This window comes from Equus przewalskii, chromosome 21 (genome assembly GCF_037783145.1).
Source record: "Equus przewalskii isolate Varuska chromosome 21, EquPr2, whole genome shotgun sequence".
NCBI lineage: Eukaryota > Metazoa > Chordata > Mammalia > Perissodactyla > Equidae > Equus > Equus przewalskii.
The window spans coordinates 4890468-4905435 of record NC_091851.1 but is presented as its reverse complement, the minus strand read 5'-3'; the positions used below and the strand labels follow the sequence as shown (position 1 = coordinate 4905435).

At 39.9% G+C, this 14968-nt stretch overlaps 1 protein-coding gene across 6 annotated transcripts in view; it reads left to right on the top strand.

The window, feature by feature from the left end:
* The window catches only part of CFAP61 (cilia and flagella associated protein 61), a 294720-nt gene that overhangs the window by 124173 nt on the left and 155579 nt on the right, over positions 1 to 14968 (top strand). For all 6 annotated transcript variants that reach the window (XR_011530921.1, XM_070588742.1, XM_070588743.1 and 3 more), the window contains 3 exons: positions 1267 to 1393; positions 8086 to 8163; positions 13117 to 13323. Coding sequence is in view for 5 of the 6 variants with exons in the window: in XM_070588742.1 (XP_070444843.1) it covers positions 1267 to 1393; positions 8086 to 8163; positions 13117 to 13323 (412 nt within the window). In the remaining variant the exon portion in view is untranslated. The remainder of the gene's footprint in view (positions 1 to 1266; positions 1394 to 8085; positions 8164 to 13116; positions 13324 to 14968) is intronic.

Below are 14968 nucleotides of genomic sequence, written 5' to 3'. Positions count from 1 at the left end.
AAAAATTGCTCATAAATATTATTAAGGTGGTATTAATTGATAATCTTTATACCAATTAATTATAGATGTAGGTTGTTCTTTGCGAATATGCCGCTTTGTCCATAGTATAGAAGCATGCCTTAAAATTTAAGCACAAATATTCACTACAATAGAAAGTAGGTATTTTACTTTACTTATATTAGGAAGAGTAGCCTATTGAGTATTAATACCTGTTTAGCAATAAATTTAATAATTTATCAGTTCTATTTAGTAATAATGCCCTAATGACCGGAGAGCATTCAATGCAAGGCCAGCTACATAATATGCAGAACCCATTACAGAATGAAAATGTGGGGGTCTAGCCTAAGATGAGGAAGTCATCTCTCCTTCCCATGGACCCACCACTCCAACCCATGGCAAACAGGCATCTTCCAATGGCTTGCAACCTCTGCACTGGGATGCTCTCAATAACTGGATGGGGGTGAGCAAGAGGTTCACAGCGAATTGCCAAACACACCATGTCACTGCCTGCCCCAGGTGGGGATATCTACCACCTTGCTCTGACTAGAGACTCCATGAGGCAGGTGCCTGACCCCTGACCCTCCCTGTGCCCGTGTCCAGGACCCCACTGAAGGTGGAGCATGATGGCTAAACGTGGGCCTCCCCTTACGAGTGCAACCCAGTTGTCGCCCCTGGCAGAGGTCAGCAGCAGTCATGGGGCAAGGATGGGGAGGCCTCTTGGGGCCCAACGTGCCAGGGGCAGGGAACAGATGGGAGAGAACCCACCATGGATTAATGGTGGGAGGTGAGTACTATCTGTGAGCCAAGGCTCCAAGCCACTGGCCTTGCTCCATTGTCCAACTTAACTTTATGTAAAAACACAAAATCAAAGATAAAATTATTAAGGATTTTAAAGACTCATGAAGCCAGCCGAGGTTCAAGGTATTTTCTTAACTCCTTAACATACTTTAAAATTTGGGGGAAGAATTTGCCTTTATGTATGAGGTAAATATAAAACAAGGCATGGTACTGAACATTTTAAATTAAATGAATTTAGAGTGTAACTCTGTGTTGTCTCTGGTTAATGGAATTATCAGTGATTTTTACCTTATTCTTTGCACTTTTTTTACATGTGTTTTCTAGGTTCTCTAGAATGAAATGAGTTACTTTTGTAGTTAGGATACTATTTTATATAAGTGCGATATGTTACAATTTTGTCTCCATTTTTGGGAGGGAATACATATTTTAGTACCTTAACCTAAAAAATATGTCTCTCTCCTTACCCAGGTCCATTAATATAAGATTTGCCACTTTCTCGGATACTCCTGGTGTTGAAAATCTCGTCAGCACCCTGATGCTGAGTAAGAGCATACTGGAGGATTTAAAACAATACAACAAGGCTCACAGAGACCCTGTAAGTACCTGCTATGACCAGACGGGCTTTCTTTTCCTCACGCCATGGGACCGTTATGACCCATGTAGGTTCAACTCTGAAGTTTCCTTGGACCTCACTTGAAGAATCACGTGCTGGGAAGTGGCAGTGGTGGGCTTGGAAGATGGGAGCAAGAGGAGAAAAACAAGGGAACTGAGGTTTAAGGAAGTGAGGCTGTTCTCCTCACTGGGGGCCCGAAGGGGCTGATCAGATAATCTAAATCCTTATCACGAGGATGGAAAATTTGGACTTGATCCAAACAAGTGTCATGAAACAAGATAGATCCCAGCATTTGGAAGAGGCAAATCTGACCTAGGTTAGTGAACGGTAGCTCAGGAATCTGTGGGTGCCTCGTGCCCACTCCAGCAGCACTGGATATCAGATTTAGGGCATGGCACCCCATTTCCACCCTACTGGATGATGAGTGTGTCCATATCTTGTTGTTGAGCTGGCTGCATCCTCAAGGATGGCGTGGGCTGGAGAAGATCCTGTTCTCTTTCTAGTATAGTAACTATACTGTACTTTTGCCATGGCACAGGGCAAGCTAGCAGAGGTCCTTACATTAACACTGCTTTCTTAAGGACCATGCCAGTTAACATAATCAGATGTGAAATAATGCATGTAGTTAGAGAAATGCTTAGTTACTTTTTTTTTTAAGATTTTTTTTTCCTTTTTCTCCCCAAACCCCCCCGCCCCAGTACATAGTTGTATATTCTTTGTTGTGGGTCCTTCTAGTTGTGGCATGTGGGATGCTGCCTCAGCATGGTTTGATGAGCAGTGCCATGTCCACGACCAGGATACGAACCAACGAAACACTGGGCCGCCTGCAGCGGAGCGCACGAACTTAACCACTCGGCCATGGGGCCAGCCCCTGCTTAGTTACTTTTTTTGATAAATTTTATTTAAAAAATCTTCATAGAAGTATAACCGATAAACAGTTTGATGGATTTCACAATTTGAATGTACCATGTAATGAGCACCTGCTTCAGGAAATGGACTAACCCCAGCCAGCTAGAAGTCCCCCTCATGCTCCCTTTCCGTCACTTTACCCCAAGGTTAATACTGCCTTGACTACTAAGATCATAGATTAGTTATGCCTTCTTTTGAATCTTATTTAAAGGAAATCATACACAGTGTTTTCTGATACCAGGCTTCTTTTGCTCAGCAATGTTTGTGAGATTCACCCATATCATGGTGTAAAGTATTTCATTGCATGCATATGCCACAATTTATTTCTTCATCCTACTGTTAAGGACATTTGGGGAGTTCCCAGTTATTGGCTCTTTTGAATAAATCTTTTAGTTAATTTTTAAGTCATCAAGAGGGAGACCCCAAACACAAACGTAGTGAAACATTTAATGTTTGTAAAGACATTGAAGTAAAATAAAACTTTCTCCAGCATATGTTTTTGTTTTGTTTTGTTTTAGTCTCTGTTTCTTCATTTTTTGTTCCTTCCCTCCTGGCTTGCCAACCATGTAGTATGATGTAGTGCCCTGGTTCTCAAAGTGTGGTCTAAGGAACCCCAGGGGTCTCTGAGATATGAATTTTCAGGAGGTCTGTGAGGTAAAAATTATTTTCATAAAAGAGTAAGAAATTATTTTCCTTTTCCACTGTATTGATATTTGCACTGATGGTAAAAGGCAATGGTGAGCAAAACCTTGGGAGGCTCAGTGTGGATCAAAGCAGTGGCACCAAACTTCCCAGTGGTCATCAAGTTCTTCCTGCAATGCACTCACAGTAGCAACAGGAAAAGAAAACCCACAGTGGAATATCACTGCACACCAAATAGAATATCTAAAACAAAAAGGGTGCCACCACTAAATGCTGGCAAGGATTCAGGGAAATCGGATCACTCGTATGTTGCTGGTGGGAATGTAAAATGGTACGGCTGCTCTGGAAAACATTTTGGCTGTTTCTTAAGAAAACTAAAAATTTAATAAAGGCCATATATGACAAACCCACAGCCAACATCATAGTCAATGGGGAAAAACTGAAAGCCATCCCTCTGAGAACAGGAACAAGACAAGGTGCCCACTCTCATCACTCTTATTCAACATAGTACTGGAGGTTTTGGCCAGAGCAATTAGGCAAGAGAAAGAAATAAGAAGAATCCAAATAGGATATGAAGAAGAGAAACTCTCGCTGTTTGCAGACAACATGATTTTATTATATATAGAAAACTTAAAGAATGCATTAAAAAACTACTAGAAATAATCAACAACTACAGCAAAATTGCAGGGTACAAACTCAACTTACAAAAATAAGTTGCATTTCTATACTCTCATAACGAGCGAACAGAGAACTCAAGAATACAATCTCATTTACAATCACAACAAAAAGAATTAGATATTTAGGTATAAATTTAACCAAGAAGGTGAAAGACCTATTCAATGAAAACTGTAAGACATTACTGAGAGAAATTGCTGATGACATAAAGAGATGGAAAGACCTTCCATGCACATGTATTGGAAGAATAAACATAGTTAAAATGTCCATACTACACAAAGCAATCTACAGATTCAGTGCAATCCCAATCAGAATCCCAGTTACATTCTTCACAGAAATAGAACAAAGAATCCTAAAAGTCATATGGGGCAACAGAAGACCCCAATTAGCTAAAGCAATCCTGAGAAAAAAGAACAAAGCTGGAGACATCACAATCCCTGACTTAAAAATATACTACAAAGCTATAGTAATCAAAACAGCATGGTACTGGTAAAAACAGACACACAGATCAATGGGACAGAATTGAAAGTCCAGAAATAAAACCACACATCTATGGACAGATAATCTTCGACAAAGGTGCTAAGAACATGCAATGGAGAAAAGAAATTGTCTTCAATAAATGGTGTTGGAAAAACCGGACAGCCACATGCAAAAGAATGAAAGTAGACCGTTATCTTTTGCCGTACACAAAAATAAACTCAAAATGGATCAAAGACTTGAAGGTAAGACCTCAAACCATAAAACTTCTAGAAGAAAATATAGGCAGTATGCTCTTTGACATCCATCTTAAAAGTATCTTTTTGAAAACCATGTCTACTTGGCCAAGGGAAACAAAAGAAAAAATAAACAAGTGGGACTTCATCAGACTAAAGAGCTTTTGCAAGGCAAAGGAAACTAGGATCAAAACAAAAAGATAATCCACCAAAGGAGAAAATATTTGCAAATCATATATCCGACAAGGGGTTAATCTCCATAATATGTAAAGAACTCACACAACTGAACAACACAAAAACAAACAACCCAATCAAAAAATGGGCAGAGGATATGAACAGACATATCTCCAAAGAAGAAATACAGATGGGAAATAGTCACATGAAAAGATGTTCAACATCACTAATCACCAGGGAATGCAAATCAAAACTACACTAAGACATCACCTTACATCTGCTAGAATGGCTATAATCACCAAGACAAAAAATAACAAATGTTGGAAAAGTTGAGGAGAAAAGGGAACCCTCACACACTGCTAGTGGGAATGCAAACTGGTGCAACCACTATGGAAAACAGTATGGAGATTCCTCAAAAAATTAAAAATAGAAATACCGTATGACCCAGCTATCCCACTACTGGATATTTATCTAAAGAACTTGAAATCAACAACTCAAAGAGACTTATGCACCCTTACGTTCATTGCAGCATTATTCACAATAGGCAAGATGTAGAAGCAGCCCAAGTGCCCATCAACTGATGACTGGATGAAGGAGATGTGGTGTCTATATATATATACGATGGAATACTACTCACCGTAAAAAGACAAAATTGGGGGCTGGCCCCGTGGCCGAGTGGTTAAGTTCGCGTGCTCCACTGCAGGCGGCCCAGTGTTTCGTTGGTTCGAATCCTGGTCGTGGACATGGCACTGCTCATCAAACCACGCTGAGGCAGCATCCCACATGCCACAACTAGAAGGACCCACAACAAAGAATATACAACTATGTACTGGGGGGGGGGGGGGGGGCGGGTTGGGGAGAAAAAGGAAAAAATAAAATCTTTTTTTTTAAAAAAAAAAAAGACAAAATTGCCCCATTTGCAACGACATGGATAGACCTGGGGGGTATTATGTTAAGCAAAATAAGCCAGACAGAGAAAGACAAACACCATATGATCTCACTCATATGTGGAAGATAAACACACACACGGACAGAGGGAACAGTTCAGTGGTTACTGGGGGAAGATGTGTTGGGGGTGAGCACAAAGGGTGAAGGGGCGCATTTATGTGGTGATTGACAAATAATAATGTATAACTGAAATTTCTCAATGTTGTAAACTATTATTACCTCAATAAAAATAAAATAAAATAAAACTAAAAATGCAGCTATCATATGACCTAGCAATTGTACTCCTGGGCATTTATCTCAAAGAAGTAAAGACTTGTACACGAATGTTCATAGCAGCTGGAATCGGCCCAAATGTCCTTCAGCAGGTGAATGAGTAAGCACCCTGTGGCCCATCCATGCCGTGAAACAGGACCCAGCAATACAAAGGACTGAACTGTTGATACAGGCATCAACTTGGATGATTTCCAGAGAATTATGCCAAGTGGAAAAAAGGCCAATTCTTAAAAGTTACATACTGTATGACTCCACTTATGTGATGTTTTTGAAATGACAAAGTTTTAGAAATAGAGAACAGATCATTTGTTGCCATGGGTTAAGAACAGGAGGAGGGCGGAGGCCGATGGGTGTGATTATAACAGGCAACTCAAGAGATCTTTGTGTTGGAACTGTTCAATATCTTGACTGTGGTCATGGATAAATTTGTGTGGAACTTACACACACACACACATTCACATCACTGTGCATTCCTTGCTTGTCATATTATGGTAGAGTTTTGCAGAATGTTTCCATTCAGGGATACTGGGCAAAGTGTACAAGGCATCTCTCTGTATATTTTCTTACAACTGCCTGTGAATCTACAACTATCTCATGAATTTAAAAAAGAAAGGGGAAAGCTGGTATCACATGAAGCAGGAAACATTATCAACTTTATTAGATCTCTATCCTTGCGTACATGTATTTTCAGTGTTCTGTGTGGCAAAATAAGAAGTACACGTACAGCTCCTCTGCTGCAGGCTCAATTATGTTGGTTGTTTCAAGAAAGAGCATTTTTGTAGTTGTTTGAGTTGCATTCTCAATCAGCCACTTTCATGTGTTTTCATGAAACACCATTTTTACTTGAAAGAACAGCTGGCAGACAAAGTATGATTATTCAGTCTTGGGTAGTTGGCAAACATTTTCTTAAAAATGAATGAATGAATGAAAGAGGTGAGCCTTTAACTCTAAGAAAACAATGGACAGGAACCGGCCCAGTGGTGCAGTGGTTACATTCATGTGCTCCACTTTGGCAGCCTGGGCTTTGTGGGTTCGGATCCCAGGCCTGGACCTACACACTGCTCATCAGGCCATGCTGTGGCAGCGTTCCACATGCAAATTAGAGGAAGAGTGGCACGGATGTTAGCTCAGGGACAATCTTACTGACCAAAAAAATGAAAAAAAAGAAGAAAACAATGGACAGCATTTGTCCCCTATGATAAAATCCAAGCTTTCAAGAAAAAATTAGAATTTTGGAAAATTAGTATCTTTTCACATGAACTTGACAGCTTCCCGATACTTAAAAGACTTTTTCTGATGAGACTGGTGGTGATATTACCAAATGTAATGTTTTGATATTTTGTAATGAAGTAGGTCAACCTTTGGAAAAGTTTGCATAAGGTTGGTGAGTCATTATTTTCCGGATAAATAATACATGATGTTACAAAACCATGCATAGGTAAAAGAGTCATTCAAAGTGCAAAATAGACCAGTGAATTTTAAGGTAGTGATATATAGGAAGTTCACTGATGTGGTTTCAGATTCCATGTTGCAACTAATCGTTAAAACACTCCCACTTGTTGAGTTTTGGTGTAGCAGCAAAGAAGTATATCCATAATTATCTAAAAAGATTATTTATAATACTTCCCTGTTTTCCAACTATGTATCTTTGTGAAGACAGATTTTTTTTCTTATACTTCAACCAAAATAACCTATTGCAGCAGATTGAAGGCGGAAGCTGATATGAGCATCCAACTGTCTTCCATTAAGCCAGACATTAAAAAGATTTGCAAAAATATAAAACAATGCTACTCTGCTCTCTAAATATTTTTGTCAAATTTTAAAATTTATTCAATTAATAAGTTAAACAAAAGTTAATAAACAAATTCGTAATTTTCTCTGTTTTAATTTCTAATATAGAAAATAGTGATAGATATTACATACGTAAACCAAAGCTCTTTGGAATCCTCAGGGCATAGGGGTCCTGAGATCACAAGATTTGAGAACCACTGATGTAGAGCTAAAGAAAACAGATTCTGAGTCAAAGGGACCATAGTGTGAATCACAGATCCATCCCTTACTAGCTGAAGATCTTGGCGTGTTACTCAGCCTCCCGAGCCTATTTTCCTGTGAATAGAATAGAGGTACTGATTCTCCTTACCTCTTGGAGGTGGAGTGAGGGTTAAATGAACACGAGGAGGGCATTTAACTTCCTACCTGGTCCATAGGGAAGTGTTGATAGATGTTGGTTTTGACTATCACTGTCATTATGGGATCATGGGTAAAATCCATGTTGACTGCTTACAGGAACATTGATAGTGATATTTTTAAGGGTCTAAAAATTTATGCTTATCTTTTCAGGATGGGACACCACTGCAGGCATTTGTAGCTGAAGTTGCAGAACAAGTAGTTGGCATTGCAGTGATCAGAAATGAAATGGTAAATTGTGAAATGGATATTAGTTTCCTTAATTGTGTCTTTTTATATCATGAATTAGCATGTAATGCCTCTTTTGAAGTTTCATTTTTATTTATTTAATATGAATGCTTCCTTTTTCTGAAGGATATAAATCATCATCCGTTTGCATCCCACTTGGCGGCTTTTCAATTCTCTATTTTTTTCAGTTCAAAATGTTTAAAATATTATAAAAATACATAAAAACATTCATATTCTAAAAATTCAAGTAAGCTTTTACCATCAGCAAAAACAAAAGTTCCACTGCTCTCCCCAGAGGATTCCTACTATTAACAGTTAGACATTTATTCCTTCCAGTGTTCTTCCTTGCACTTAATTACATGCATCTTGTATGTATGTGTATGTTGTCAAGTGGACATCTAATTTTTTTTTCCCAATGTATAGCCAGTTATTCCTACGTATTTGTCACTGAGTAGTCCATTCTTTCCCTACTGATTTAAAATGTCATCTTTCCATTATTAGATTTCCATGTGTCTGTGTCTATTTTTCCTCTCTATTCTGTGCCATGGATTTATTTATTGATATCTGTTGCCTTATCATGTGCTTTGGTATCTGGTAGGAGAGTCTTCTCTCATTTGTCTTTTCTAAATTTTCTTGGTTTACTTAGATATTTCCTCTTCCTGATAAACCTTGTACTGCTATGAATTTATTTGCTCCTATGTGGATTTTATAGAACAGGTTAGGCAGAAATGACAATTAAAATATTAAGACTTTCCCTCTAGGAGCATGGCTTCCTATCTTGTCATTGTTGAATCCTTTTGGGTTCTTCAGAAAAGTTTTGGGGCTTCTTTCTTACAAGTTTTTTGTGCCGGATGCTTTGTTCGCCCCACAGGTTCATCCTCTGCCCTGTTCTGTCCCAGGGAGCCTGAGCTGGTGGGTAGCATCACGAGTGCCTTTACCCTTCAGCTTCTGATTGGGTTTGGCCAATGGGGAGCCCTGATGAGAGGGCGGGAGGAGTGAGAATGGGATGCCTCGAGCTGGCTCATCTCCCCAGTGAATTCCCTCACCTTTTCAAGGTGGCTTCTTCTCCAGGACCGTTTTTTTTGGATTCTGGTAACCAGGACCTCCCATGCCACCCACCTAGGGTGGTAATAGCTTGCAGTTGCTGCTATGCTTTCCCTATTGGTTTCCCTGCCCACGCCCCCTCCTTGTAAATAGTCCCTTTGTTACACCCACCTCCAATTACCCTGATTTGAACATACCATCTGTTTCCTGCTGAGACTCTGACTGATACAGTCCTGGACATTTATGATTTATTTCTACATGTTTTATATTTTTCTGGGTATTGTGAATAAATACTTTTTTTCATTGTATGTTTTAAATGTTTATTTTGGTGTATGGGAAAACTACTCATTTTTGTACTGTGATCTTGTACCCAACCACCTTTTTGAAGTGTCTTATTAGCTCTGAGAGTTTGTCAGTTGATTCTCTTTTGTGGTACAGTGTCACTTATAACCATATTTTATTGGTTAAAACAGTTACAGGGCATGCTCAGATTCCAGGGATGGAGAAATAGACTCTACCTCTTGATGGGAGTGTAGCTAGCTCACTCTGCAGAAGAGCATGTGACATGTGAATTACTGTCATGGCCATCTTTTAGAATCTGCTGAACTTTCTTTTAAAAATATTTATGGGGCTGCCCCGTGGCATAGAGGTTAAGTTCAGCCTGCTCCCCTTTGGCAGCCCAGGTTCATGGGTTCCATCCTGGGTGCGGACATGCACGACTCGTCAGCCACGCTGTAGTGGCAACCCATATACAAAGTGGAGGAAGATTGGCACAGGTGTTAGCTCAGGGCTAATCTTCTTCAGCAAAAAATAAACAAATAAGTAAAAATTTATACTTATATTTTCCAATTTTATTGTATGTTTAGAATAACATTGAATAGTAGTGTTTGTAACAGGTGCTTTTGTGGTGTTCCTGATTTTATGAATGATTCTAGACTTTCCTCCATTTAATATAATATTTGCTGTACTTTTTTTTTTTTTTTAAAGATTTTATTTTTTCCTTTTTCTCCCCAAAGCCCCCCGGTACATAGTTGTGTATTCTTCGTTGTGGGTTCTTCTAGTTGTGGCATGTGGGACGCTGCCTCAGCGTGGTCTGATGAGCAGTGCCATGTCCGCGCCCAGGATTCGAACTAACGAAACACTGGGCTGCCTGCAGCGGAACGCGTGAACTTAACCACTCAGCCACGGGGCCAGCCCCATTTTGCTGTACTTTTTTAGAAGGCATGCTTTATCAAGTTAAGGAAATTCCCTCCTATTTCTAGTTTACTAATAGTTTCTATTATGAATGAGTGTTGAATTTTACCAAATGTGTTTTTGGCATTTATTGAGATGTTCATATGGTTTTATTCCTCTAATGTATTCAAACTATCCTCCTTCTTGGATTCATTTCTCTTTTGATTCAATATATCTTTGAATAATTCTTTTAGAGAGAGTGATAGGTGGTAGGATCTCTGAATCCATACATATCCAAGAAGTTTTCATTATGTTCTCACACTTGAATACTCATTTGGCTGTGTATAGAATTCTTGCTCAAATTGTTTCTCATCAGAATGTCGATGTGTTTACTCTCATTGTCTTCCAGTATCCAATGTCACCCATAAAATATAATCTGATGTATCTTTGTTTTCTTTCTTTCTTGAAAATTAGTTTTTTCTTTTTATCCCTGAAATTCTGAAATTTTACTGAGGAGTGTCTTATGCCTCTTTAGAGCTTAGGAACATCTTTCTTCTCTGTTTTCAATAATTACTTCTTCCCTTTCATTTCCTCTATTCTCCTCTTCTTGAATTCCTTTTTAGGTGGATATTGGACCTTTGGAATTGATCCTTCACTATCTCTTATCTTTCTTCTCATATTTTTTAATCTCTTGTACTTCTTACTCTTTATTCTAGGGGCTTTCCTTGATTTGTCTTCTGGATTCCTAATTCAGTGTTCAGCCTAGTCTATTCTATTATCCAGGCCTTCTATTGGAATTTAAATTCCAGGGTTCATATATTTAACTTCCAAGTCTCATCCTTGTTTTCTTATTGCTCCTTTTTGTGTAGCAGCTTGTTTGTTATACTATATGCAAGATCCTTCTAAGTATCTCTGAGGACAGTGAGTAAAATTTTTAAAAAATTCTCTTCTATTCCCTGGATACTCTGTTTCCTCTGGAGTAAGTTGTATGTTTCTCTATTCTGGTCTTTTGCATTTGTCAGTTTTCCCCAAAAGTCTGTCCTTGTCATGAATGAAAGATTAAATTATCAGTATGGCTGGCTGGCATGGGTATCCTTGACAGTTGTGCGTATCTGCTTCTCCGTTGCATCTCTCCAGTCTCTGGGAGGGCTGCCCACCCCTCTGTCTAGTTGGGAGGGAGCATCAGTCATCTGGCTTCCCCTCGTGGTGCTCAAATGGAGGCCTGGCTGGCAGTAGACAGGGACTCTCAGTTTGAGTGGCCCAAAGTAGGAAGGTTTAGCTTAGTGATAGAGGACTTGGTATTTTTCCTTCCAAGGTAAGTCTGCCTTACTCTTCCATTCCCCATCACTCCCACTCATTATTTAAAAAATAAATTTTGGTTGTTATTTTAAGTGATTTGGGATGGGAGGAGAATTAGATGCACATGGCCCATCTGCTGTTTTGAGCTAATAACCTCTGTTGGCTCTTTGTTTTTCTATGATTTCTCAGCCCTACGTTTGTTACTCATTTTATTTTATAATGAGGGATGCCTCCTTGGTAATTAAAGAAAAGTCTTAGGGTGTAAAGGCAGTCTTAGGGTCAGTGCAGAGAAAAGGTCAGACATTGCCAGAATTGCCCTCAGGTACCACCACTGGTCTGGTTACCCTGAGCCCCATTTCCTATGTGCTTTGTGGTAAAAGCTGGAAAGACAATGAACCATGGGGGCATGGACACAGACTTCACAGTTTTCCTGAATTTTCTAGTCCCAGCTTTGCCAATTACAGGGCACATCAAGTTCCTTGCATTCCCTAATTCCTCTTCTTGAAAGTGTGCTTTTAGGGCAATTTTACTGTGAAAATTAAGAAGAAATATAAATAGGTGCTTTCCAATGTGCATGTGGTTTGATTTTTTCCTGCGTATCAGGTGTGTTTACTGCTCCTGTCATGAGAGAGAGACACACTGACTCTGGAGAGTGCCCCCACCCCCACAGGGTGCATGCTGGGAGGAGAAGCAGGACAGGCTGACCCAGTGCACAGTTAGCACGGGGGAGGCCCTGGCTCCCTCCCCCTGATGTCGGGGACAAAAGATGGTGATAGAACCAGGCCCATAGAAATAGGGGCAGGGTGCCCATTATTTCCTTTTACAAAGAAATACCAGTCCTTTAAATTACCTTCCTCCATGTAAAAATGTAATATCTCACAGGCATAAAAAGTTTAAGGAATGCTTACAGATAAGGCCCAACCTCCCAGTTTTATTACAGGCCAACCCAACCACGTGTGCAGGTCAAAATGCGTGACTTGTGGGAGGGCAGCTTTCCACGTTAATAGGTGACTAGAGGATAGTGACGGCTCCAGAGAACTGGTGGGTGTTTTCCCGCTCCTGAATTTTGCACACGCTTGGTCTGTCGTGCTGACCAGCTGGTGCTCCCTTGCCCAACAGCAGTAAAGAGCTGCTGTCCTGCCGCCTGGCCACTAGCAAGACTCAAGGCTCTCTGAATTGTTGGCAGGCATGGCTGTAAGGAGCAATTCCAAAGCTATGTAGCCATCCTCCAGAGACAAGCCATCAGACACAGGTGACTTTCAGGAAACATAACTTTTAACTTTTAAAAAATTAACAGTGAAAATGAGGTAGTATATAACAAGAGAGAAAAACACATTTCTTGCTATTGTACGTAAAGTAGTTTTTAAAAGATATTTCTCAAAAAATGCATGCCATTTGTTTAAAACATTCTTGGATGTCCTTTCCCCGCCTCTTTTTCAGGATGTGGAGTACATACGATCGCATTACAACATCGAAGACTTCATCTACTTCAGTCACCACCAGCGCGAAGAGCACGGGCACTTGTATCACTTTGCCCTGAACCCCATTTTCCGGCATTACACCAAGTTTTTTCTGAAGGAGATCCTTCGGTTAGGCTATAAGTCCTGTCTCTACTACCCTATTTACCCGCAGTCCAGGGAAGGCAAGGTAAAAGAACATCATTAATTCACTTTTCCAGCAGATCGACATTCGCGGTGTCATTCATGTTGTGTGCCGTATTTTGTTCCTTCCTCACTCGATGGACTTTGATTATAACATGGCTCTGAATTTCACATGCCATATTGAGTTTGGCCCTTTTCTTACACTGCAGTGAAAGTTCAGAAGGCTTTCAATTTCTGAAACAATCACAACCAATATAATTAGTAGAACAATTTGCTGGCTTTTCTATATTGACAAAACAGAGACTGAAATCTAGGCAGGAATACTCTAAGGCACATGAAAATCAAATTATTTCTTATGGTGCACTAATGAAATGAAAGAATGATCTTATCATGTTCTTCAAGCAAAGAACATTTTAGTAGTGAACCCATAGAATAAATGAGTTCAACCCTCTAAGATTGGTGTGCAGTCATGGCGTTCCAAGTAAGTACTATAACCATCCACATAAAAGTGATGGGTAAAAAGTGGAGATACGTGATCCTCGTGTAACCTTTGTGCAGTAAAGACCTATGGTGGGGGCTGGCCCCGTGGCCCAGCGGTTAAGTTCGCGCGCTCCGCTGCAGGCGGCCCAGTGTTTCATTGGTTCGAATCCTGGGCGCGGACATGGCGCTGCTCATCAAACCACGCTGAGGCAGCGTCCCACATACCACAACTAGAAGAACCCACAACGAAGAATATACAACTATGTACCGGGGGCTTTGGGGAGAAAAAGGAAAAAATAAAATCTTTAAAAAAAAAAAAAAAAAAGACCTATGTCACTCTGCATAATACTTGATATACTTAAGTAAGTAATACTTTTGCAGTAAACACATATCTAACACGCATACGTTATGTAATGTGCATGCAGAAATAGCAAGCTCTTCGTCTTGCTTTCATTTGTCCTGCTTTAGTCTTCTTCATAGCACTTTCACCAGCTAAAATTATATATTTTGCCATGTAAGCAGAGGTGTTTTTCTGTCTTGCTCAAAGCTGTGTTCCAAATGCCTAGAAGAGTCACACACATCTGCCTCACACACACACACTCATATACAGTGTCTTGGTTGTTCCACAGGCAAGGACCTCTTCAAGTTGCATTCCTAGGGTGTCATTTCCTGCAAGTTGGACCCTCTGTCACTGACAGCCTTGCTCCTTAGCTTGATGTAGACTCGCGGGGTGATGAGAGCCAACCACTAGGCTGGGTAGAAGTTGTCCGATCAGATCCCATTCATGATTGAAAACTTTCCCATGCTCTGCCTGGGGTCTTTGACATTGTCACATTTCTTCCTAGTTACCACAAGTGAGCTAAGTAGATTTTTAAAATGATCTTATTATTAAACTTAAAACCACTCTAAAGTATATTAGTACATACACATAACAGCAATTTTACCAATGAATCTTATTTAACAAAAGCCTTTTGGAGATGTACAGGGGAAATGGGGAAGAAAGAAGAAAATGCATGGAAAATATTTTTAGCAAGATGCAGAATATGTGCTAGTGACCATTTTTTTCCTATCAAAATGCAGCAGTGTGAATGCCCAAGATTTGAACTTAATGAGATGGGAAGGTAACTGTTTTGCTGAAAATCCTGGTCCTGCACAATTTCTTTTTACTTTGCATTTGGCCAAGTGCCAATTTGGTGACCTTCAGGATGTGA